The sequence below is a fragment of the Nipponia nippon genome, unplaced genomic scaffold (genome assembly GCF_047370975.1).
Source record: "Nipponia nippon isolate SJK-2023a ecotype South Korea unplaced genomic scaffold, ASM4737097v1 scaffold_2, whole genome shotgun sequence".
Taxonomy (NCBI): domain Eukaryota; kingdom Metazoa; phylum Chordata; class Aves; order Pelecaniformes; family Threskiornithidae; genus Nipponia; species Nipponia nippon.
The window spans coordinates 23,163,832-23,190,973 of NW_028262336.1; the positions used below are offsets into that span (position 1 = coordinate 23,163,832).

At 38.8% G+C, this 27,142-nt stretch overlaps 1 protein-coding gene across 4 annotated transcripts in view; it reads left to right on the forward strand.

Moving 5' to 3' along the window:
* The window catches only part of USP25 (ubiquitin specific peptidase 25), a 94,627-nt gene that overhangs the window by 15,514 nt on the left and 51,971 nt on the right, over positions 1–27,142 (forward strand). For 2 of the 4 annotated variants that reach the window (XM_087756336.1, XM_087756339.1), the window contains exons 2-5: positions 7,041–7,118; positions 8,212–8,356; positions 17,790–17,913; positions 23,965–24,127. In XM_087756336.1, the coding sequence (XP_087612462.1) occupies positions 7,041–7,118; positions 8,212–8,356; positions 17,790–17,913; positions 23,965–24,127 (510 nt within the window). Of the gene's footprint in view, positions 1–4,678; positions 4,698–7,040; positions 7,119–8,211; positions 8,357–17,789; positions 17,914–23,964; positions 24,128–27,142 lie in introns of those variants that run through there. The other 2 variants (XM_087756337.1, XM_087756340.1) reach the window with 2 other exon arrangements.

The following is a 27,142-nucleotide window of genomic DNA, read 5'->3' on the forward strand; positions in this document are numbered from 1 at the left end:
TGTGTGGAATCCTTAGTATCAGATCTTGAAATACATTGAAAAGTTACTTGTTAAAGCTTTTTCAGTTGAAGTAGTACAGCTTTGTTATTGTTCATGGAAACCGTAGAAATGTGGTGAGAGTATTCCGAGTGGCACCTTATGATGAACATAAGTTATGTAACACTGATTAAGTAGGAGCCTGCCTTTAATTTTTCAGGGAGGACTGTATGCATGTAAGTCATGCACTCAAGCCTCTTCCCCGTTAAACTTTTATTTGGTCCAAGCTGTGGCTGGCTGAAAGTTACTGCCATAGAGCGTGCCCTTTTGCTTCCTTGAAGTAAGTTTGCTCTCAGTCCGGTTGCCAGTGGGGAATTATCCACTTTGCACAAGGTGCTGCTGTAATCGGCGGGTTTTGGTAGTATGCGCAGAGCAGTCCCAGACTGAAAATCTGCAGTCTCTGTGCACGCCCTTTTGCTCTCCACAGGTGATTTTTGTCCAAGCCAAAGCTAAGACGCATTTTGCCTTTGTGTGTGTATAAAAATATATTTTTACCTACTTTCTTAGAGGATACAATGTCATGTAAGAGGTTTCTCTCTTCATGACTGAACAAAAGGAAACCCAGTTAGATAACCAGGCAAGGGAACTGTCGTGGTTTAACCCCAGTCAATGACTAAGCACCACCCAGCTGCTCGGTCACTCTCCCCTGGTTGGGATGGGGGAAGAGATTGGGAGAGTAAAAGTGAGAAAACTCATGGGTTGTGATAAAGACAATTTAATAGGGAAAGCAAAAGCAGTGCACACAAGCAAAGCAAAACAAGGAATTCATTCACTGCTTCCCATCGGCAGGCAGGTGTTCAGCCATCTCCAGGAAAGCAGGGCTCCATCACATGTAACGCTTACTTGGGAAGACAAACGCCATCATTCCAAATGTCGCCCCCTTCCTTCTTCTTCCCCCAGCTTTTTATTGCTGAGCATGACGTCATACGGCATGGGATATCCCTTTGGTCAGTTGGGGTCAGCTGTCCCGGCTGTGTCCCCTCCCAGCTTCTTGTGCACCCTCAGCCTACTCCCTGGTGGGGTGAGGTGAGCAGCAGAAAAGGCCTTGGTTCTGTGTAAGCACTGCTCAGCAGTAATGAAAACATCCCTGTATTATCAAGGCTGTTTCCAGCACAAACCCAAAACATAGCCCCATACTAGCTTCTGTGAAGAAAATTAACTCTACCCCAGCCAAAACCAGCACAGGAACCTAAGTCCACCATGCTTTAGGAGGTACTGTAAGAATGAACACCTTAAAGCCAGTGCAAGAGATTTAACTTGGTCTTTGCACTAGCGAACTACTGCTTTTAAAAAAATATATGTATACCTATCCCCACTTTTTAATCTACATATTTATATATGTATGTTTATTCCGCACACACGCACAGAAAAATCTTGATGACAGAGATGGTAAGAGTAAAGCCATGCAACAAAGCCTTCTGGAGTTGACGGTGTGTTTTCCCTGTGTTTCAACTTAGTATCTTCATGGAAGGAGTTAGTTTTTATTTGCCTATTTGGAAGTTGACCAACAGCTTATTTAGAAGATGGTCAATGTGTCTGTGTTGCTGGAAGCCATAATGCTCAGTAGTGTATGTGGGCCTTTTAATTGTTCCTGGGAGATATGATTAATGTGGCAGAAAATGATATTCACAGTAGTAATTGAGGGTCTCTAGTATGCTCGTCCTTTGTACATTAACTATTTTTTGTTTACTTGTTTGTAGAAGAAACAGCTGTGTTATAAGAGGATTACATTCCTCTAATCTCTGTGTTCTTCTCGTTACAGCAACATCATACAAGGAAACTGGCTTATTAGCTGCTTGTCTGCAGACGTACCATTAGCAGGTCCGCTGCAGCTCACGTTACATTAGAACTATCTTTAATATAAAATATTTGTGCAATGTCATTTGTGTTTTCCTCCAACAAATAACTCTCGTAAATCACTGTTGCACCAGAAAGTAAACAGGTTTTGCATGGAGGGACTGAGTCAAGATGCTGTTCTCAGCATTTGCATTTTCTCCTTTTTTTTTTTTTTTTTTTTTTTGTCTGTGATACAAGTATTCATCCCTTGAAGGAAGGGATTCCCACAGTTAATTTTCATTATGTACTACTCAAATGAACTGCGTAGTGAGGCAGTAGGCCCTGTTTTCTCCTGGTAATGGTTGGACCATCTCATTTATTACTAAACATACTTTTTCTGTCCTTGGAAACTGAAGAGGGTTGTTTTATCTTCGAAGTTTGAAAGCGCTTGTGTTGCAAATACAAATATTTGGATGTTGCCATGAATAAAGCCAAAGCTTACATGAACTTCTTCAGAAGCTACAGAGATGAGAAAATAAACAGATCAAAAGGTGGCTAATTTTTCCCCCAAAATTATCTGCAGTATAATTCAGAATTAGTCAGCTTTATGAGATTCACCTTGTCCAAAAAAGCATTTGTGTAATTTAGCCTTTTGCTCCGATTTTGATAAGTTATCAGAGTTTACAGTACTGTTGTGGAACTAATTTGGGTACAGTATCTCCCTAAGCAGATAATAGTGTAGATCCTTTTCTGCTTCACTAGTGCTGGCAGAGCTACTGAATATGCCATTGTGTGAGGTTATAAACCAGATAATCTTAATTGGGCATTTCCTGAGAGGAAGGGAGGGATGGCTGAAAAAGGAAAGAATTGGAAATAAGGACATGCATTCCTAATATACAAATTTGGCTTCCATCCAGGAAAATGGGAGAATTTCCTGTTAGTTCAAATCTTCCAAAAGCTGAAAGCCTGGAGATACATACTGCATACCTCGGGGAGTCAGAGGAAGGGGGAAGGCTGGGAATAGCTCATGCCTGAAAGCCCTGGGGAACCGATTGCTGTGTGATGTGGTGGGACTGAGGGGTGTGAGCAGCTGGGTCTCAGGGCAGCTCGAGCATCAGCAGGCCATCTCCTTCGCCTGGCCAGGGATTTGGGTTGCCCTGTAACTTACAGCAGCAGAGCCTGGTGTCGTAGACCAAGTCCTGGAGCCTTTTTAGAGTTGAGTCAAATGCAATTCAAGCTATGAGGATTATATGCGTATATGTGGTTTTTAATATATGTGTGTGTGCACGTATAACGTAACACATTTGGTGGTGCATGTACACTGCAGATGCACATGGAGTATTGACTCACTAAACTGGAGGATCTGTACTATAGATAAACTATGGAATCTGTCATGTAAGTTTGAGGAAAGGATGGCAAACAAGTGGGTACAGGCACATAAACTCCGAAAGCACTGAAGTGGGTTCCTTTGCACGAGTAGTTGCACCTCGTTCTGTTGGAATAATCTCTTTGAACCTGCATTTGAAGAGAGAGGTTGCTTATTAAATTGAAGTGCAGTGAGTTATAATTCAGAATGTGAACCTCTACTAATGCAAGGTTGGAAAAAAATAGGGAATCAGGGAAGAGCTGTGTTGAAAAAAGGAAACAACTTGTTTATGTTAAGACTGCTAGTTGTGTTCTGAATCTCCGTCACTGACTTGATTTAATTAACGTGTATTAGTGTAGATGCTTCAGACATTTGTAAATACTTGTAGGCCGCCTTCTTCATTTTTAGTTTTGCTTTAGTGTAGCATGAGCTCTTTTGTTTTGGTTTGGTTTTTTTTTTAGTAAGCCTTTGAGTGAGTTGTGATCGTTATTGTTTAGAATAGCTACATTAGTGTTCGTGGGCATTTGAGGGTCTATATGCTACAGTCACTTCAACTCAAGATAGCCCGAGCTCCAAGAAGAGTAAAGCTTCTAGGGTAGATGTAATCAAGCGGGGCATTAATAGGAGTAAGGACGGTGGCTCACTTTGTGTGTACAAGTCTCTCCTAAGAGTTCTAGTAAATACCAGTTACGATACAGAAGAGACTTGATTGTTTAGCAGTTGCATGAGAAATTATCTCCAAACTTCAGTCATGGGTAACAGTAAAATAAAATCTTTTTATAAAATCCTCCTATATGCCACAATAGCATGTACTAAAGGAATAGAATTCAAAACAAATAAGCTTCACCCGTTTTGACTTTGGCAGTCTAGTGCAGATGCACTAAATTAAAGCCACATCAAGGATGAAGTAATCTCGGCTCTCTGAATATGAGTACAATTGTGTTTTGTAAACTTCTTAAGTGAGAAGAAAAACAAAAATAAAATTTGATCTAGACCTCTGATAAATGATTGAGGAAAGGGTTTGGTAGTAACTGCCTGCATTGTCATTGGTAATGAAAAGAAATATAATTACCTCTATTAATACAGTTCCACGAGTGATAACATATTGTCAATTCAATAGTAAAGGAGAATAATGGTAGAGTTAAAGATGCAGTTGCAAGAAAGATTTGTACACAGTAAAGATGGTGTGGTTGTGTCGGGTTTGAGAGGATGAGGGGAGAGGGGTGAATGCATGAAAGGGAAGGCCACCAGCGTAATGCCACGTTAAGGAGTCTTTAGCTGCCATATGCAGTTTCAGAATTGTTTCTGAAGACCTGTTAGTCTATTAGCAGGTATTAAGAGAATACTTTGATCAGGTTGAAACAACTGAAATTGTACTCTGTTTTTTCTGCTTTATTTTTTATCTTTTTCCTCCTCTTTCTAGGAAGGGAAGTGTACTGACATTCTTTAACTTCTGTGTGATTTGAAAGAACTCAATTAGAGATTAATGGCAGCTCATCCACACTTACCTGAAAAGCCGGTAATGTCTAAATCAGGTGTTTGTGGCCCCAAAACAGTTTAGATCCATTTGAGGTATTCAGGATAACTGTTAGTTTTCCTCTTAATTTCTGTCACTTGTAACTAGGATTCTTATGGATTCCCTGTGTTGTTCACTTACTTACCAGTTAGAAATTTTGGAGCTGAGTGCCTTCAACTCTTGGCCTTTTAAAAAGTATATTTAGATACTTAAATAATCTCTTGATGAGAAAGGATGACCTCTGGCTCTGGTTCTGATCTGTTAAATGTGTATGTCCTTGGGAGGGGGGCCTCGAATGACAGCTTTACACCGGAATACTGAAATCTGGGTATAAACTACAGATGTCTAGGTTTATAAGTTGCAGCTGTGCTCATAAATTAACAGCCAATATTTTGAACTGCTAAGAGATTGTTTGTTGGTAAACTATGTCTCTTCTGTCTTTTCCTGGTCTCTGTGAACAGTGAATATCCTTCAGTCAGCCTTTCCAAGTGTTGTATATATTGTGGAAGATACAGAAATCTGTTATAACTTGTTATAATTTATAGTGAAACTATTTTCCATTTTATTAACCATCACATTGGTAGCAAATACAGAAAGAAATCCATTTTGCTGCTGTGCGCTGCCCTTGAATTGCTCCTGCCAATTTTAATGCTGTTGTAATTACTTTTCCCAAATACTCTATTTCTTTTCTTTACTTCTTGCCAGACCCAGGGGCAGGAAAGCAACTTTATAGGGCAAACAAGTCCTGCCTTTGTACAGCGCTATGAAATGCGCAGAGTAAACAAATGAGGGGGTGAGGGATGGGGAGAGAGTGGGAGTTTGATTTCCTGCATCACTTCACTTTTCTTGTGCCAGTAGCAGGGTTTTTAAAAAGAAAAGGAAAAAAAAAAAAGGCAAATTGGATTGTTAGCAGTGTCCCTTAGGATCATAAATGAAGGGAAGATTGTGTATGTAATTCATAAACATCCTGAACTCTACGCCTTGTATTTCAACTTATTAGGGCATGAAGTAGTGCCTGCCAGGTTAATTTCACACTGGGGAGTTCAGCGTTCTCGCAGCTCTTAATTTCCTCTTCTGTACAAAGCTGTGATAAGGAGAGAATAAGGGTATTTGAATATTTGATTCCAAATAATTCATTTTCAAGAAAAGTATTTTAGAAGTAGCCGCAAGACAATTATAGTTGGGGTTTTTAATTGAATTTGGCGAGTAACATGAGAGCATTTATTTGTCACCGATAGGAAATTTGTCTAGCAAACAAACCCGTATACTTTACAAAATCTTGTCTTTTATAGATGAAATTACTGTTTTGAGTTCAGGATGTGGTAGGCAAACAATAAAAAAGAAAAACCACTTGCAAATACCCCCAAGCTTTTCTCCTTTTCCCATCTGCCAAAGGAAGAATGGAATTTGTTAGCATGGAACAATGATCAGTCCTCTGTGTTTTCATGGTTTTAATGGTTAACTGGAGTTCAAGGATTGTTCCAGCCTAGTGCCTGCTTTTTGCTTCTGTGATGTGATATCTGAGCATGAGCAGAGGGAGTCATCTGTTGGCTCTTAACAGGAGTGGGACCAGATTTTTATTTCAAAAAACAAAACAAAACAACCTCCCCCCCCCAAAAAAAACAACCTGAAAATTCATATGAATTGAATATTTGAGACCCAGAACCTCTTATTCTTTTCTGTGTCCAAGTGTTACTTGAAACTCATAGATGCTGACTGATGTTGTGATTTGGGAGAGTTGGATTCAACTGGTCTAGGAAGGTGGTTAAGGCAGATTCCTAAGGTTTTGCTTTAGTCTTGAGAAACTCTTGTGTGTGGATATTTTCATGCTACTTCTCTTAAAACATCTAAATGATCAGTAAGGATTAATTTCTTAGTTTCGAAGCTGGAATGGCTGGGAATTGTGTATATTAAGGAAATAGTGGGACTGAGAATAATTGGGAGTTGAAGAAATTGGTTTTGATGGGGGTTCAGTCAACTGTTTTCCCCTGCTGCCTTTGAAGACCAAGCTATGGAGTGTTATTTGTTTAGGAGGGCCGATTGTGGCTTTATATAGGCTCCTTTAAACCCATGTTGCATAAGCTCACCCATCATCAATTTTTTTGTTTTTTTAAAAAAAAAAACCCACCCAAACCAACCACGCAAAAACATTACATTTGGGAGTTAAAAGTGCCCAAGTTGCAGAAACTGAGACAAACTTGAATAACAAAGGCTCTACCCCTTTGTGGTGCATAAAGCTTATATGGAGATACTTTCAATGTTTGTAGAGAAGCATACTCTTGTAAGTAATAGGTTTTGCTGTTACTTGGCTCTTATCTTATTTTGATTATCTGTTCTTGTTTTTAGCACCAGCAAACATTTTTAAATCAGCTGAGGGAGATCACTGGTATCAATGACATCCAGGTACTACAACAGGCACTGAAGGTAAGATGGATGTTTCTGACTTGTAGCTGAATGTGTGCATCTTAACTGCCTGTGAAAGCCATAAACCCCACCCTTTCTTACTCTCGTCTTCCCTTCCTTCCCATCTCTTCCCAGCTTGAATACTTTTTAGGTTTATTTCAGGGAAAAAAGCTAATAATGATGGCTTGTTCACTTTAGAATGAATCTTGATCTGTTTTGGTACTGACATAAAAATTAATCTGGTGTTCAAAAATGAAAAGGCAGGAATGGTATGACTTGCCTTTAACCTTTGGCTAAAGTGTTTTCAGATACCTTGGTGCTACTACAGCTGATCAGCTCCTGATGAGTTAAATGTTGTTTTCTTGTCAAGATGTAGTTAAGTTTTCTATTATGGACAGGTCCTGCTTAGTATGTAGAATGAAGAACTCCCCTTGAACTTGCCACCCGTTGCTAATTTGCTGCTATTTCACTGTTTTTTCAACCATTGGAAATTCTTCCACAGCACAGAAGAGCTCTCTGATGCAAGTGAAGAATGGCAGGTCTCTCTGCATTCTGTTTCCCCAAATTTATGTATAAATAAAATAATATTAAGAAAAAAAAAATGCCTTGTCTCCCTCAAGCAGAGCTTTTTAGCCATTTATACATGGTAAATGAGGATTTAGTGAATTTAAATTATATATATATATTTGTTGCTTCACATTCAGCATAAATCATATGCAAAACTGCCCCTCAAAAGCCAGTGTTTCTGGCTTTAAAAATTAAATTGTAGATTTTCAGAAGAATTCAGCTGACTGCTGTTGAAGTCTGTAAGAGTGGGCTGATTATGCTTGTGGAGGGGTTGACCTACACTACAAGACCTTTAATTTTTTTCTGAAATAAGTGGAATTGTGCCAAAGTAAACTTTTATAAGATGTTTTATCTTTATTTTGGTTAAAAAATAGTGAAGTATGCAGAATATGTCAAATTTGGAAACATTCTTTTTTAATCGATATTTCACCTGAAAATACAATGTGTCATTGATCTTATAAGTTGCTTGTATTGTTGTCCTTTGCTGTTAAGAAAAATTAAAAAAGGGTGAGGAGACTCTCACTTCTTGTTTTGTTGATGCTTAAAGGACAGCAATGGTAATCTGGAGTTGGCTGTGGCTTTCCTCACTGCGAAGACTGCCAAGGTTCCCCAGCTAGAGGAGGCAACTTACTATCAAACAGCCCTGCCTGGAAATGACAGATACATCAGCGTGGGCAGCCAGGCAGACACCAGTAGGTATTTTTTTGTTTCGTAAGTTTAGTTTAAAGGCAAGGAAACAAAAACTTGCCTGTGAGATGACTGTTAATCTGCTGATAATTCTTACTTAACAATTTTTAGATTATTATGTATTCTTTCTTTCCTTATTTCAGTGTATTTTTTTTTTTTTTATTTGAGCTATCCTAAAGTATTACCTTTACATGTATGTATGGTACTGATCAGAGGGTGAATAACCGGGTTTTCAATCTTCCCTCCCCACCCCAGGATTTATTTTGGGGTCATGCAGTAAATAATTAAAGGCAAAAGCTGGGTACTCTTTGTCAAAGTAAAATAAAATTGGAGAAGAGTCTGTGAATGTCTGTCTTAATATGCTAAAGCTTAATATGCATAAGAGTAGCTTCTCCCTGACGGGGATGACTTGCCTAAAGGGAGAAGTGAGAGGTGAGGTGTGGATTTTGTAGTAAAAGAGTAGGTATTTTATATGTGAAATTAACATTTAATATACTTAATTTTAAACAACTTTATTTAGTTGATGCAGGAGGTCCCACAACCTGTACTGCTCTGAGCCTTGCAGGTTCTGTTCCTTTGCTTTGGGTAGTTATTTTTTGGGGGGGTGGGGTGGGGGGAAATGTGTTAAATGTGTTAAACGTTAAATGTGTTCCGCAACTAAATATGGGAAATAACATGAAAGAAAAGGTCAAAGGAAGTTTTGTAGTGGGATTGATTTCTGTAAAAGCTGAGTTTCTTGATAACTGTATTTACATTCCAACATTCTAAACAAAGATTTTAAATATATCTTGATCCTTTGACCATATATGTAGTACATCTATGTAGCTTTTATTAAATGAGTAGAATTATTTAGCTTCACCCACAGTAGGATTTTTTCCCCTTTGTTTCACTAATATTGGGGTGGCTACTGCACAATTGTAAAGAAGTTTAGTTAGATCTCCTTGTCAGTTGTACAATTCTCTTTTTGTCTCTGGCACCTTGACGTAAACTTTTTTTTTGTTAAAAAACTTTTTTTATAAATTAGAGATGAGTTTATTCTCAGCATCTCAGGTCTGAAAACTGCATTTTAATGCTTGGTATTACTAGCAACCCTGTATAAAATGCCCTGAGTGCATTATTGGTAGTTGCATTGTAACCCCACTAAGTTGTGGGGGGTGGTTTGTTTCTTTTTGTGTTTGTTTTTTTTTTTTCTTTTCGCTCCTTTGGAAACAAAACACACACAAAGCCCCACATGTATGTAATTTTCAATGTCAGAAAACTGACATTTAGGAAACAGAGACTATTGTGAACAAACTTACCACTGTTGTCGTGGTCTTCAGTACTGAAGAAAGTACTACTATGGCAGTGGAATAGTAAGCTGGATTCTCTTGCAGTCTGTGTTTAATTAGATTTATTAGCAATCCCATTAATAAAGTGTTTAGTTTTGCTGTCACTGTGCTATGCAACCTTATTGAAGATATGAGGTGAGAGGGGATGTGAGAGGGAAGAGTCAAGCCTGCAGAGTCTACATTACCCATGACTGATGGTCAGGCTAAAAAGAGTAAGTCTTGAATTGCACATTCCAAGCTTAATTTCAGGATTCTCTTCTCTTTTCTGGAGGGCTGAAGGCAGACCTGGATTCCTTACAGCTATATAGCACTGCAAGTCAGTAATCAAGAAGTGCCAACTGCTGTGGAAAAAGCAGGTGGACTTTTTTTTTCTTTTTAACATCTTTAGTGTCTGGTCAGGTTCTCGCTGGCAACAAAGATGAGACCCCTTTGCCAGCCTTTGTTTTAGTTAGACTGAAAACGTGTTAAGAGATAAAGGCGTCTTGGCCACCTTTTCTTCATGTTAAAGGACGTGAACTAAACACCTACAGCAGAACAAAAGTCTAAACCAATCTCTGATCATAGAGCCCTGCCCCCCCCACACCTGTAGAGGTCTAGTGAAAGCTTCTTGCAGAACCTTACAGTTCTTTCTGTTGGGATCTGCTTGTCTGTAATTATTTTGATTATGAATTTAAAAAATGCAGTACACTTAAAATGGACAAGGTTCAGGGCCCTGCATTGGTAAGTACTGTCATGTAAGGGAGTGTGGTGAAAGACACTGGATGACCTAGGGTGGGCATAAATGGAAAACATATTCGGCTATGATAGCTCCAACCATCAACACTCCTTTCTGCAAAGAATGCTATTAGCACTTCTCTGTAACTGTGCTGAGTTGCTGACAGTATCTTGCCTTTCAAATTTGACTCCCTTGTACTATCCCACATAGGTGTAATTACATGAAGGTAATTATAACTCACCCTTACTGTTCCTTACTGCTTAACTACCTCTGTGCATTTGGAACTTACGATGTTATGAGTCACTGAGCTTCGCGGTCCCACCAAGTCAAGTCATCCAAACTGGGGATGAGAGGGAGTTACAGATAAATATCACAAGTGTCTTCTATGCTGCAGAAAACCTCCAGCCACTTACAAAGGCTTTTGAATGTACGCTTTGCATAAAGGTATATCACCTGTATTCCGTGAGCTTGACTGACTACATTTCTTTGAAATGGTTACTTAGTTAAGGGGTAAAATAAAAATGTATATAATAGGAAGTCATACCTTAACAGTCAGCGGTTAGCCTGGATCGTGCACTGGCTCTTCCAAACGTGACAGTGGTCATTCAGCTGTTTGAGAGTTGCATGCTGTATGTTAGGAGGTATAAGGAAACCTCGTTTCTCTTATTAGCAAAGGCAACATTTCAGCAGCTGCAAAAATATTAATGATTTTGCATAAAACTTACTCCATCTTTAAAACTTACTCCATCTTTAAAAGCAAAGCCTGACTTACACAGTGTTATTCATGATGCTTGCCTTTTTGCCTGTTCAAAATGGTATGTGCAAGCACCTGCAAGTGTAGCTTTTTCACATCAAGAGTGATGCATGCTTTATCTGATCCCTTTGCAAAGGTTTTTTTTGTTTTCCTTCCTGCAATCTGTTAGTGAGCAGGAAGTGCTTAAGTATTAGGGTTGCAATGTACAACTGAACTCCTTTTAATCTAAGATCACTTTAATGTTCTGCTTAGTAGCATAAATCCTAGGCACTGCACTTAAAGCAAAATAAAAGAAGTTGTTTAGTAGTACTTTCCAATATTTTCCCTTTATTGATTTCTCTAGAAACTTTTTTTTTCCATTTGCAGTAATTCAGTGTATTTTCATCTATGGCTGCAAAACAGAACTATTGCATTGCTAAGCATTTATCCGTTTCCTTCTCATTATTTGAGAAACTTGCAGAATCCAGGGTTAAAGGAAGCAGCAGAATGAAGAGAAGATGTATTGTCTTCAAATGAAATAGCTGTCAAGACAAATTCTCTCCCTCCCTTCTTTTGAAAACTCAGAATTCTTTTTCACAAGAACTGAATTATTAGGCTTTGCAATTGCACATTCCACAGCCAAGACAAAAGATTTCAAGCCCTTTTATAAAGACATAGTACAATGTAACTATAAAATACCACACACACCAACTTGAGGGTTGTAGACTTCATTGCCTCTCGGGACCTCGCTTTTATATCTTCCTGTTCCTAGAGTTTGTGCCTTTGCATAGGTTTCAAAAGTCATTCAATCAACCCTTTTCAATGAGGTAGACTTAACTGCACCTGAAACATCCCTAAGTGATGTTTATATAACGTTTGTCTTAAAAACCCTTCCATTCTAGAAAATCTGAAAAGTTTATAGAGTAATTTGTTTCGGTGCTTCACTGTCCTTACTTTTAGACTCCTAATTTCTTGCCTAAATCCCTCTTGCTTCAGGTTAAGTCTTTTATTCTTTGTGCTATCCCCTGTGGGGATTATAGTACACTTCATTCCTTTTGTCTTACATGAAGTGTTGCATGCTTGAAGACAGTGGATCATAATGTCCCCTCAGAGTTTTCTCAGATCTAAACTAAACAGCCCAAATTCTTTCCAAGTCTTTGGATGCATTTCCTATACCTATTGTCATTTTTTTTTTTTTCCCTCTCTTCTGGACCTTCTCTAATTGTTCTGCCTTTTTCGTGAACTGTAGCACTCTAAACAATAACCAAGACTTTAGCTGACTTCTTAAGAAAAATGGATGAATCTCCATAGATGTCCATGTAGTACTCTAACAGCATACCTCAGTGTAGCACTTCATATTTTCTTCAACGCTGTGATGATGTGAATTGCAGGTTGAACATGAATCAGCTGTAGCTCCTAGATCCATCTTGGGACAAGTCCTAGGCAGTTCTCATTCTATAGCTGTGCATTTTATTGCTTCTGTGAGTAGAATTTGACACTAGTTTCTTCTGTCACCTTACCTACTTTGGATATTGCTATGTGTCTTCATGACACTTCCTTCTATTTCAGGGATTATTTGTGTCATCTCCATCCAGGTTCCTGGGAGTGTCTCCAGCTTGGTATGCCAGGGTCCCTGCTTTAAACTGTCAGGAGTCTTGTACGTTGAGGTCCTCCTTTCATCTTCCAGATTCACTGTGCTTTTGTTCCATGACTTCCTCTTTCCTTCCCAGCCCTATCAGTGTGAGGATAGTCAGTTTAAGGTGTTATCATCCTAGGACTGTGTAAATGCAGCTGAGATGAGGAAGTTCCTGTACGATAGTGGTGGCTAATATTTGCTAGCTTCTTCATTAGTAGAGCTGTTTGGGTTGGCTAAGCAGCTGCTGGGATGCTGTGTAATCTTTCCCCATGCAGTTTTAACCAAAATTGGCATATACAGCCAATTAAATTCCTTTAAATCTTCATGTAGGAACCCAAGACCATCATGACGTTTAACATCACAGAATAGACTGTAGAATATAGGATCTTGCTTAGCTCTGCTTGTAATAAACAAAACTGATGTAGTCTCTACTTCAATTTTTCTTTCTTTTTTTTTCTTTTTATATCGCTGGCACGTTGAAATTGGAGTCTTGCTGTTGGATTTCCATACTTGGCACCTGTCCATTGAACCCATCAGGCCTGCCCCTTCATTTTCCTCTCCGTGTGCCAGCACTTGCATCACTGTGGTGGTTTATTGCCTGTCCCTGGGTTCAGTTGCTACTTCAGATCTGTCCCTCATGCTGAGTTTCCCAGCCTACTTAGGTTTGAAGTTCCTATTCTCTGCCTCCTCTTGGTATAAGTAACAAGTCAATAACACAGTAATTATTTCAATGACCTAGGCAATTACCAAGTAAGAACCATTTATTTAAATGATGACAGAACCTTCCTAAGTAAACAGATTGATAAGAAGTTTTTTTTAGAAAAGAAAGAAGACATATGGGGATAGATAGATAGATCTGGTGTGTGCATTTACTACATATACACTAGTATATTTATCACAAATTTCAATATACAACTGAAAATCACTTTGTGGAATTACAAATGATGTCAAACTCTCTGGATCTTATGTACCAGAAGCACACATTATTATATAACAACGTTGTAAACCAAAAATACATTTCTTAGTAAGACAGTTGAATAATTCTGCATGTTAATTTTAGTTGAATAAATGTCATGAATGCACTAAGCCAGGCTGTTTTGATGAGCAGTTTCTTCGTTCATAAAGAATTTTTTCAGAAGTAAATTTTTTGTTTATTTAGTAGCCATGGCTTAATTAAAAATGTTTGCATTTTCTGAGGCTATGTGATATACAATAAGAAGTACCTTTATGAGGATGAGTCGGTGAGAACTAAAGCATTCTGTGGCTTAAATGAGTATTACAAAATCGGCATATGTAAATTAAAGTCAGGTAACTATAAATTTGGAGAAGTGGCATTATTCTTAATATTTTTATGAAATGCATCCTTCCCCCTCTCACAGGAAACTCATGTGTGTCTGGTAAATACTTTGGGTAAAGTCAGGTTTTTTCTTTTTTTTTTTTTTCCTTCAAACTCAGACCTTGAACAAAGAAATCAGTGGGTCAGATAGGAAATTTCAGTAGATCAGTGTCATGAATTAATTCCACTACTAATTGCTATAAAATAAACAGTCATAGATTTGCATTAACACTATAACATTGAAGTGAAATAAGTATTTTAAAACTAGGTTTATGTTGAATTTTTTAATGATTGTGAGAGAAGGCAAAGTGATCATACTTGTAGAACAACTGCTTGAAAATTGGACATCTTTTCACTAAAAGAAAAAAGAAATCACCGTGTAAGAATTTACAAAACATGAAGAGTTCTTAAAACAAAACAAAAATCTGCATGAATTTCAGGTAGTACATGTACATTTGTATAATCTATAACCAGCTGACAGGAATGCAAACTATGCAGGCAAGCTGATAAATATATATATATTTTTTTTTTCTTTTTTAAAAGGAGTTTAGCCTCAGACTGTTCCCCTTCTGTTATGACTTCTATTGAGATCTCCTCTTTATAATTCTATGACTTAAGATTCAAGTCATACGTGAGCTGTTGCAGCTTAATGAGTTGCTGTGTCAGCTGAGATGCTGAAAAAGACCTTGGACATGCTCCAAGTACAGCAAACATGAGCTAAAATACATTAGCTTAAATCTCCTAAACATTTTTGTTTTACATTTGCTACAAACTAAAAGCTTGCATGGAGTAGGTTACCATGGATCAGCTGATATCCAGAAGTGTATTTTTCTGCCATAAGTTATGCTAGGTAAACCCTCCGTGACATAAATTGATTGCACCACTTGCATGTGGCGGTAGTACCTGGCAGCAGGTCTTCACTATATTGTTTTTTTTTCATGCAGATTGGGAGCAATGTATACATGAAAACAACATTTCTAAAGAGAATTGTGTATTGTCTCTGCTCCAAAACCCTTGCATGCCAAAGGAAGCTGTTGTGTTGATCCGCTTTCTGAAAGCAAGTGGAAGTCAAGGATTTGGGGTTTTAATATTAAAGTGATGTAGTCACTAGTAATATGAATGGTAATAAACTTCTGAACACATAGGGTGGTGGTATAGATTCATAAAGATTAAGGAGCTAGGGAGGTGCAAAGAAGTTGAATAATTTAATGAAAGTGTGAGTTGGAGTTGACCTTGACAGTTGTTTTTTTTTGTTGTGTGGGTTTTGTTTTTTTTTTTTTTTAATGACAGTGGGAGCTTTTGTTAACCACATAATTTTCAGCTAGTTTATGAGTTCTTTTCTGGAAAATACTCCCCATATAAAAGAGCTTACTTCTTAATCTAACTTTCTTCTTTATTGTTGTATAAGAATTTCATCAGTCTTGCCTGACTAGAGACTACCTAAAGGAATATTCCCCTCTGTAAGTAAGTGATGGGAGTAATCCCATACTTCTCCACCAGCATGTGTGGCTGCTGGATTGAGGCTTACTCTCTCTTCAGCTGTGACCACTATTACTACTTTCAGAAGAACAGCTCGCCTCCAGCCGAGATGAGGTGCTTGTGCTACCTGGAAATGGGTGGAAAATACAACATAAGCACCACGTTTTAGAGCGTAGTAGGTAGTATGTGTGGTCATGGGATCCTCTCATCGCTGTCGACCTTTCTAGCCTTTCTCCTGCTCTCAGGCGTAGAACAGAGCCATGTCTGCGTGTGACCCAGGCTGAGGTACTATTTTAGCCCAAATTACATTGTTCTCAACATGGCAGCTCATATATCGAAACCCCTCTGGGTGAGACTTCTGCTGGTGGTTCTTGCAATTGCTTTAGTGCTTCTGAAGGAGAATTTCGGGCATCTCAGTTGAAGTATCCTTCTGATATGCTGGAAGATCTGAGCTGACTATAAAAGACATAAGAATAAAATTAGGAAGTGCTGCTTTTCTGGTCACAGCTTTTTTCCATACTTCCAGGTCATGCCCAATTGCCCAGTTTACTTTGCAGATAAGAGTGCTTCCTTTAAAGGCTCACTAAATAAAATAGAAATTCAGCCATCTTTACTTGGGGGGGAAAAGGGCTAAGTTGAAAACTAGTTTTTGAAGATGCTGGTGTTAACAGAAAAGCTTCTTTTACAACTTCTCTTCAGTTCCAGCTTTCTGTGAGGACAAGTCATCCCATTTTCTGTTCATACACAGCTACGGCAATGATTTTTGTGTCAGAAGTTCAGTGTTTTATTTCAATCCAATGAGAAATGTCACAGACAAGTAAGCCCAGGGAAGTAGGGGAAGCTGTCTCTACAGTGAGTCAGCCCATCCAGGAGAAAAGTCAGAAGCTAGATGGAGAAGCTCTTTGGGTGTGAGTAATTGAGCTGGCCTCTGGAAGGAGAAATGCAGACAAGCTGCTCATCTCTCTTTGTGAGCAATCATCAGTTTCAAATCTGTATCTTTTTCCCAGAGTCTTTTAGCTTCTAATGTCCAAACTCCAGGCTGGAGAGTAGTCCCTTTCATAGAAATTTGGGTAAACTTTGGCCTTGGAGGAGGGAGACTGAAACCAGCCAATGCTCTGTGTGCACGTCTGTCTAATATTGCACATAAAAGTCTCTTTTGCACTTTTCCCTTTCTGTCTGGCTGAATTGCAAAATGAGATTTTTTTGGTCCTTGAAATCATGATAACCAATGACCTTGGCTTTTCTGAAGGTCTTGTGCAGTTGATGGACCGTTGGCCCTGGCCACTCTGAAAGCATGGCTGTGCCCGCCGGGGGAATGATTGGTGTTGTGGTGTGATGTGGATAGTGAAATCCCTCCTTACTCAGGAGGCAGAGTGCTGTTGCTGCCCTCAAGAAACGGGGAAGTTTACGGGGGATGTTAGTATCTGATTCTTTAAATAATGGGAGCTGGAGAGGAAGGCAGAAGTAGGGTTGTTTTCATCTTCATTACCCAGTCAGTAGCCTATCCAGCATTCCCCGCATGCCCAAGTATGGATCCTTGTTTTGACTTCAGTATTTGTTTGCTTAATTCTTCTGTTGAGATGGGATACTTCCAGTAGACAGAAACTGGATTTAAATATGTTCAGAAAAGGAATGCACAGACAGGATAGAAAAGAATTAAGTTAAGTAAGGAACTCTCCCACATGTTATGAAACTGTGTGAAAGTATTTGGCTCACCAGTGCGCAGAAATACTTGTAGAATTTGGGGCTGTACTGGGAAAACTCCACACGCGTTCCTCCATGAGGAGGGAAAAACAACTATGCTTGGTTAAGGTATCCTTTTTAAGAGAGGGTTGTCTTCACCATGTGTTCCCTGGAACCAACTGATTAGGGTGGCTGAAGTAATACATTCGAGTGTATTGCTTTAAGAGGGCTTTCAGAAACCATGGATTCCTCAATTTGTCCCATAGCTTTGTGAAACTTAAGATCATTAGGAGGAAGGAAGACTATTGCCCGTCATATCTTAGGAAGAGCAAGCTGCTGAGGTTTTTATCTGGCTTGGAGGTGGAAGGGAGCCGTTAGCAGAGTTAGAGGTTGGAAGAGCGTAGGGCACAGGAGGGATGGACTGGAATGGTGCTCAGCAATCCACGTGGGCTCTCTCTCCTCTACAGTAAGACTTGCCTTTCATTCTGTTTCACTTTTAATTTTGAGAAAGATAGTTTTGCTTTTCAGATGTGATTGATCTCACTGGAGATGATAAAGATGATCTTCAGAGGGCAATTGCCTTGAGTTTGGAGGAATCAAACAGGGCATTCAGGGAGACTGGAATAACAGATGAGGAACAAGCCATTAGCAGGTAAACGAACAACTTATATAAAGCAGAAATTAAAGAGTTGGAGATTGGCCTGTATTGCTTTTTTTAACTTTTAATTTAACAAAGAATAACTTGTTTACTTTCACTTGTGCTACTGATATGCCTGGCTTCAGGATGTTGCTTTAATGTATTGTATGTTCTACACTGGAAAATAGTCTATTATGTGTGGGCTAGGATTTAATAGTATGTTTTATGTTGATGTATTTGTCTAAATATTGAGGAAGTGGATGGAGATAGAGGATATACGGTCGCATTTAAATAGGATCTAAAACTAAAAGTTTCTCTTCTGTACCAGGTAAAAAGCAATGAAAACAAAATATAATTAAGAAGGTAAAAAATGATTTGTCCTGTTTTTTGCAGTGTTCATTTTACAATAACATTTTCTTGCCTCTGGGCTAAGGCTGAGACTGAGGGAGGGGGTAGTAATGCTATGACTTGAGTATACTAAGAGCAGCTGCTGTATTTTAGCTGATAAAGTATGTTATTAACCTATTTAACAAATAGTATTTGTAAGCTTTGTGTGAAGTTAATTTCTTTGGTTTAAAGTTTTATGAACTTAACTTTCTCAACTTGGGCATGATAAGAGTCTGTAAGTTAACTTTTGATCAGATTTTACAATAACTTTTTGTACAGTGTGTATTTATATGTAAATATAGATATTATTATGAAATATTTGGAACTTGAACTAAGCCTGGGTGTAGGGTTGTGTGGGAGGGTTGTTGGGTTTTTTCATCCGTGGCTGGCCTTGTCCTAGGGGAACAGGGCAATGATTTGATCCTTGTGTTAGAAGGTTAAGTACTGCCTCCCTGTAAAAGATTAATTTTATAAAAAATTTATTTAGATGGAGGAGATTCACCACAATAATGCTTTTCCTCAGTTCACTGTATTTGACAGACTAAATAGCTTATCAGAAAAGTCCAACTCTGAGAATATGGAGACTTACTTTATCCACAGCCATCTTCTTTTTCCTTTTGAAAAATAAATGTACTAATTGTGAGAATAAACATACCCTTCCCTCACTGCTCCTATTTGTGATAAAAACCATCTTGTTATATGAGTTTAAGATAACATATTTTAGGAGAGAAAAGTGGGATGAGAGGGATTTATATTCTCATTAATTTGAAGAAGATTTTAAGGGGTTGATTTTTTTCTAAGAGCTCAGTATGTGCATGTATACAAGATTATAGTGGAAGTTCTGTCCAGCTCTGATTCAGAAGTTCAGCTCTTGCATGTTCCTTTTTGAAGGACACAAATGTCATAATTAGAGAGTTGTGATTTAGGCAGACACTCAGAAAGATGGACCTATTTCTGGATATGGAAATCTTTTTCCCCTTTTTTTTCCTTCCCCAGGCTTTGACTGCTTCTGCTGTGCTCACTCCTTGGGAGTCTCAATTCTATAGTTTTTTTTTGTGTAGACTTTTTTTTTCACCTCTCAGAGTAAAAAGGCCTTTTTGGTCTTATCTGCTTAGCCCATAACTAAGTATTATAAATATGTTCTACTTAAATTATGGTGTATTTTTTTCTGGTTGCAGAAAATAACAAAGCATGCCTTTTTTTCTTGTATGTACAGAGACATGTAGACAATCTGTTCAGTTATATACAGAGAAAAAAAATGTTGGTCTTCTGATGAAACAGAGATGTGTATTTGATGGCAAAATTGTGCACAATAGCAAATTAAGAGCTTGTTGCTACCAAGGGGGATATGGCCTGCACATCGAAAACATCTTCTGTACTTGCTGTAGTATTCTCTGGAACATTTGTTGCATGAATTCATCTCCCAAAGCCATACAAAAATATTAACTAAAAGATCCAGAGTGTATCACGGCACAAGAAGGGGAAATGGGACTTTGCTTGTGAATGGATGCAGAGAAGAGTGAGAATCTTGGGGGTTTTGGCAGCATTGGGGTATTAGATCAACTCAGTTGCATACCAAGATACACGCTGGGTTGGTAGCAAATTATGTCAGAGTTGTACCCATACAAGAAGTTCAGAATGCTTGAATTCTTGATCTGAACTGTTCCATCAGTTTCCTTAAGGACAGGACTTCAGACTGGTTTGTTTTGTTTGGCCTTTTTTTTTTTTTAAATTAAAAAAAAAAAAAATCACTTTGTAGTTAACACCCCACAGAAGAATGTTGGCATTCCAATAGAAAGCACAGTATCTGTGCAGGACTTCTCAAAACAAAAAGTAGAACACTGTGGTTGTAAACAAGTCATGCTGCAGCCATTTACTTTTCTTTTTTCTAGGTTAAATAAGAAGCAGAAATCAAATAGGAAGTCAATAATAAGGAAATTAAACTATGGAAATCTTTCACTTTTAATAATGTAGGATGTGTGCATACTTAAATAGTCTTTAGTGTGGAAGATTTTTTTTTTTTTTTTCAAAGGTATTCATAGTGGTTTGGAACCTAATTTGCACTGATTTTTGTTAAGGTTTCCAAGGGAGCATTAATGGAATTTCTTGACTTGTGTAATTAATGTTGTAATGCACGTAGAATTTGTCTTCCTGAATGTAATTGCCTTGTGCTACTTCATGAGGACAGATCTGATTACTATGTAGGTGTTGAGAGGAGTGCAGCTGAAATGTCCAAGTGTCCAAGCTGAACATTTTGTACGTGGCATGTTTAAAGTTGGGTTTTTTGTTTTTTGTTGTTGGTTTTTTTTTTTTTTTTTTTTTTTACTATTCCCTCTTTAAATTTCCCAGGGAAATGTGCATGATCAGTGTATGTCCTAATATGAAGAAGTTTCTCCTGTTCATATTACTTTTCATGGACTGAAGGAGAATGAGGCTAGCCAGATAGGGCTTCACTGGGGAAGCTAGTAAGATATGACTGAAAGGAGAAATTAGTTGGCCTGTGTTGTGCCTAGGGTAGTAGTCATATTAAAATGAGAGCCCATACTGTAAGTGCATAAGGATCTGCACAACCCCTAGGCATTTTTTTTTTTTTTTTTTGTAACATTGTCATTGAAACTGCTGAAGGCTCTGCACCGTGGTTAAGCATTGTGTGCATAGATCAAAGGTGAAACTGGGGAGGGATGTAGGGTTGGGGATATTCCTGGATGTCTAGCTGTAAGACAGTCACAGTATAAAGACCTTTCCTTGTTCTTTTAGCTGAATAGCCTGCTGGAGCGGGCTTTTCTGCAGCGTGTTTTAGTGGGCTTCCTCAAAATGGTTTGGTTGAACTTTCATGCTGTGGAGTCGCTTTGCCAGGGGCTTATTGCATTGTCTAGCTAGCCCCGTGCAAGCAGCTCTGCAAAGCTGCTTGGCTGTGCCCAGCTTGTTATGGAGAGAAATAAAATACTGTGTTCAAGTCCCATGCCAAGCCTGGCATTAACTGACCCTCACTCCAGAGTTTCCCTCCAAACAAGATTCCAACACTTGGAGGTGGGGAAGCCTTTGGTCCCGTGAGGCTAGAGACATGCCATACCCTGCACGTAGCTTATGGCTCTGCTGCTAGCGACTGCTGCTGTGGTCTCCGAGGGTTGAAAAGAGGGTGTTTCGGCTGTGTAATTGCTAAATTTTTGTGCTAACTTTCCGGAAAGATGCTCATTTTGTTGAGAGCGATGTGCAAGTAAGATGCTTTGTAAAGGTAGTCTCCCAAATCAGGACTGTATGAATATAATGTAGTGAACATTATAGCATACGATGTGTACTGACTATGCTGGTAAATACATTTATTTATGTAGCTTTTGAGCTGATCATTAGGTTCCTGTTTACTGTGCTCACTTTTATTTTGGTTTGCATCACAGCTATCATTATGGCTGAAAATGAATTTGGCACGTAGGGTGTGCAGCTATTGCATGTGCTCTCTGAGGACAGATAATGTTATGAGTAAAATAAGGAAAAATATCATGAAGCCTTGAGAATCAAATACTTTGTTGGAAACAGATTTGACGTGGAGCTAGAGATGAGGAAATCCCTCACCTGCTAAAGAAATACAAAAACAAATGCAAGGAAGAAATTTTAGTAGGTAATTAAGTTGATCAGTGGTAATACCCTTGGGGTCAAGGAACTACTTCAGTTTGAGAATATACATTTTTCTGGACTTGAATCTTGAAATATCTTGAAATATTCTTGAGCTGGCGGGGAAGTTTGATTGTTTCCCTAAAACAAAAGTGGTATGGAGTAGGTATTGTAGTCCTGTTACAACATCATTCTAAATTTATTCTGGTCTGTCAGTTTTCCCGTCAGTTTTAAAGATCCCTTCAATTTAGTTTAAAGAAGAGTTTAGGTAATTCTACCTGAATGAGAAATTATTTGAAATATGTATGACATTTGTTTTCAATTAATTTTTAATGTCCCCATAAATAACTCTTACTCTCGAAGCAGAGATACACTGGTCATTTAACACTTTGGAAGGATTGTATCAGTGAGAAGGGAAATGAATTTGTTTCTTTACATTTTGGGGTTTGCTTAGGAGATAACATTATCATTGCTAGTGTAAGAGTCTTCTACCACTGAAGAATCAGGTTCCATCCCTATGCATTGTTTGAAGAGATGTCAGAGTAGAAGGTCTTAGAGGATTATATACGTGTCCTTTCAGTGTCCTTTGAAAAAAAGATGTGCTGCTTACGAGGTTATGTCAAAAACTAAATATCAGAAATTGATTAATCCTTAAGAAATGACAAGTTTTAGGTTCTTCCTGAGATGTATTGATACAAAAGTGGTATTTATACCAAATGCGCTCCCAAATTCTGAATGCTTCTATTTTTTTTTTTTGTTCAAAATAAGTAGCAATAACAAATTAGTATGTCCCCCAAAGCAGTTACCTATAGTAAATTCATATAGTGTTTAATAGTTCTTGTATATCTTGTAAGACACCTTTTCTTACTTTGACAAGAGCATAGCTTGAAACAAAAATGTACAGTTAGGAAACTGAGGGTCTACATCATGTGGAGTGTGTGTGTGTGTGTGTCCCGCTTTGTTTTTTCTAAGGTGTTCAAACTTTGTCCTTTAGTAACTCCATTTACAGACCAGCCTGGACCTGCCTTTCTTTGATATTTAGTGAGTCTAGAACCAAAGGGGGCAACCCTTCAGGCTGCACAGGCTACTTCGATGCTTGTCATGCAGCTCTGGAAATCCTCTGCTTAGCAAACGTAGTACTTCCATAGGAGCTCAGCCTTTTGTAGGATACTTGGACTAGATGGTTGGGGATAGTAGCTGTGTCAATAGTGCACATGCCAGGCAACTCTGCTTATTAGTTAGAGCTGTTGTTATATGACCTGAATGTATCCATCTCCATCTTTCTATTTAGAATACGTGGCTACTGCAAATTACCTTTAAGGTGTTCTTTGTCACCAGGCTAAGGATATGTGCTGATACAGAAATACTGTGTTGAGTGAAGCTTGAGTTTGAGAGCGTAACACACATCAGATCTTACTGTCTTGTGAAATATGGACATTCAGCATAAATCATGTAGGAACAGTTTCCTGCAAAGAGTGTGGTCATTGAAACATACAATTAACTCGCTGGCTGGCATTTGAAAAATTGCGGGGAGATGTCTTTCCATGGCTCGTAAAGTAATTACTTGCTAAGTAAAGCAAAAATACAGTTGCATAAGTTGCAAAAATGGAAACTAAAAAAGTGTCTTCCATTTTTGAAAGTTGCCTAGCTAACTTTGGTTTCCCGTCAGTAAGATAAATATTGGTGACTTTGTGCTTTGCATACCAATAAACGCATTTGTAGATGAAAGCACTACACTAATAGTGCTGCCTAAAATTTCTTTTTGTCCATCCTATTTGAATCTGGTTCTTAAATAATTGATGACTTGCAGATATGGCTCTTGTATCTGGAGCTCTCGCAGGGATTCAATCACTCACTGATACCATTTTCCAAAAGGTAATAGAATTACTGTAACATATCTAAAAGTAAAATAGCATCTTAATTTTGAAGACATATTATTGCATATAAATTTAAAAGCAAGTTCAGCAGCAATAAGTTATGATGTAATTAAGATGTCTGTATTAGTAACTGAAGGTGGTGTACTATGTCTTTTTTTTTTCTCACATTTTTCCCTCCCTTCTGTTCCCAAAGAGTTCTAGAAGCCAGTATTGCAGAAAATAAAGCAAGTTTAAAGAGGACACATCCAGAGGTATGGAGTGACTCTCCAAACCCTTATGATCGAAAGCGGCAAGACAACTGTCCAGTAGGATTAAAGAATGTTGGCAACACGTGCTGGTTTAGTGCTGTCATTCAGGTAAGCACCCTACTCGATTTGCTGTGTATACTCTTCATTGTATTTAATGTGAGGTGAGTTACCTTATTTTAAGTGGATAACTTAAGATATCTGTTTTCCTGGGAAGTTTGGGGCACTGCATGAGGTGGTTTTGAGCATTACTTATTTATTGCATCTCTTAACGTGTTCATCCATAAGTCTGAAGTGTAGAAAGTACCGTAGCATAACTAAGTGAAGTTTCAAAATGTTTCTTATTAAAAAGTTGTTGAAGACAAGGAGTTGAGTCTCTGAATATCCTGGGTGTCTGCAGCTCCTGCTGACATCAATAACAATTGTGGATGCCTAAGAACATGTGAAAACTGGATTACAGATGAGGAACAGACTTTTTATATTAAAAGCAATGCATGCAAATGACTGAAAGGGGGTGGCTGACAATGGAGGTAGGTAGAGGAAATGAGACACCCTCAATCATGGAGTGCTTACTGGAATAGCTACGAGGAAATAGATAGCTGAGTAGGATAAAAGAAGGAATAACTGATAGAGAAGGAAACTTGAGAAGGAGGAAAGTGAAGGTCTGATATGGATACAATTGTGTCTGTTTTGGGTTGTTTTACCTAATGCAGCCAATAGGTGTGCTCTTAGTCTGTTTTTGTGTATATGTAGCTGAATTAAAAGCTACCTTTTTTTTAAAGATAAGGTCAGTAGGGAAATGAGTACAGATACTGCAACTTGTCTAGTGAAATCTAATGTTCTAATATCAATAATTCATTATACATAAACTTTATGAATCCATCTTTTAAGAGATGTTTTTTTAGAAGTGATTGCTAAATCTGTATATGTTTCTGTAAATAATCTGTAGATATATTCATAAGCATCCAAACCCACAGAAAACTGTGGGTGAAGCTGGAATACAACAGAGGGAAAAATTATTTTTAGTCTACAAGAAGCAAATTCAGCATATTGTAACTTTTCATAGTCTGATATTTTGAGAGGAAGCAAATAAAATATTTAGTACCAGTTTTTAACAAATTCCTGTCAGGCTGAAGCACTTTAGATAAACTAATATTGTTACTTTCATAGTGATGGCTGTTGTACTTCAGGCTGAGTCCATTTAGATCAATGTTCTGCCTAGCAATTTCTGCAAATGGATGCTTACAGAGGAGTATAAAGTGATACTGCTCTGTTAAAACACTCCCAAGTCTCCAACTGCTTTCATCTTGAGGGACTTTCTTGATCCTTTGCAGTTTGTTCAGTTGGTAATCCCCAGTGGACCTCTCTTTTGTATACTTGTGTCCCTTGAATGTTGCAAACTTCTTGCACCCATAGGGTCCTTTGGGTAGGAATTCCATAGTTGTGCTCCCTGTTGTATGAAAAACCACCTTGGTTTTGTTTGGTTTTTGAACCTGGCTCCCACTAGCTTTGTCTGGTGGCCTCCATGTCTCCTGGTGGACAATACAGTTAAAAATTGATTGCCATTACAGTTCTATGGACTGCTGTCATACTCTCTTTCAACAGATCAGTGGTTTCTCTTTTCTTTTTCTTTTTTTCCCTCTCTCCAAGCTGACTGCTGAGTTGTTGCTTATACAGAATGTGTTCTAACCTCTGGTCTCCCTTGTTGCTGTTCTCCAGATCTTTTCTAGCTCTAGTAGCATTTTAGTTGGGGGACCAGGAAAGGTCTCAAGGTGTGATTGGGCTATGAATTTATGAGGTGGTACGATGGACAGATACAGGCTCTTCAGGAAAGACAAGTAGGGATGACAAGGAAGGGTGTTCCTTGTGAAGGAGCAGCTCAAATGTATGTGGTACTTGTGTGGGACAAGATAACAGTTTAAGATGAGAGTTTGTGGGTCAGGATCAGAGGAGAAGCTGGTAAAGGTACCACCCTGTTACAGACCACCCTCCTCAGGATAAGGATGTGGACGAAGCTTTTTCTAAAGCCAAGGAAGTCTCTGGATAATGGTCTATGGTTCCCAAGGGAAACTTTAATAAACATCCTGACACATGCTGGAAGTCCAACACACCAGGACACAAGCAAACCAGATTTCTGGAGAGTATCAAGGACAACTTCTTGATACAAATACTTTTGGGCCAACTAGGGGATCTGCTGTTCCCTAAAATGGAAGAAATGGTTGGAGATGTAGTAACGTGGGTAGTCTTGACTGCAGTGACCATGAAATAGTGGAGTTCAAAATCTTGATGGGAGTGAGGAAGGAATAACAGGGTACAGACCCTAGAGTTCAGGAGAGCAACCTTTGGCTTCTTCAGGAAGTTGGTATCTGGGATCCCATAGGAGGCAGCTCTGAAGGGCAGAGGAGCTCAGGAAAGCTGGCAGCATCCTCTGATTGCAAGAAGAGTCCATTCTGCCGCTCAGGGAACTCATGGCCAAGCTCCAATGCAAACAGGCAGTGTGCAGGATCTTGAAGCAGAGATGGGCTACTGAGGAGTTTGGAAATGTTGCTCAGGCATGAAGGGATGGTGTTAGGAAAGTGAAAGCTAGCCCAGAGCTGATGCCCCAAGGCATGTCTAGGGTGACAAGAAGAGGTTTTGATGCTATGCTAGTCATAAAAGCCTGATCAAGGAGAATGCTGTTCTGTTGCTGAATAGAGCAGGTGATTTAGTGATAGCAGGCTTAAATAAGGCTGAGGTACTCGGTGCCTTGCTGTGCCTCAGTCTTCACCGATGAGGTCTCCCAGACCACTGGGCTTAGTTGGGGGAGAGGAACTCTGACCAGTGGTTAAGGATTGAGTCAGAGATTACTTGAGGAAACTTCACCCATATAAGTCCACAGGACCCCCTGAGCTGCATCCAGTGGTGCTGAGAGAATGGGGGGGAAGTCTTAGCAAGGCCACTCTCTATCAGTCTTTGAAAGGTCATGGAGAATCAAAGAGGTTTCTGATTAACTGCAGACAGGCCAAAAAGTCAACCTGGGAAGCTATGGGATGGTCTGCATTAGCTGACCTTTGAGAAGATGGAGCCAGGCTTTTCACAGCAGTGCATATTGCGAGGATGAAAGGCAATGGGAGTAAGTTGAGTTAA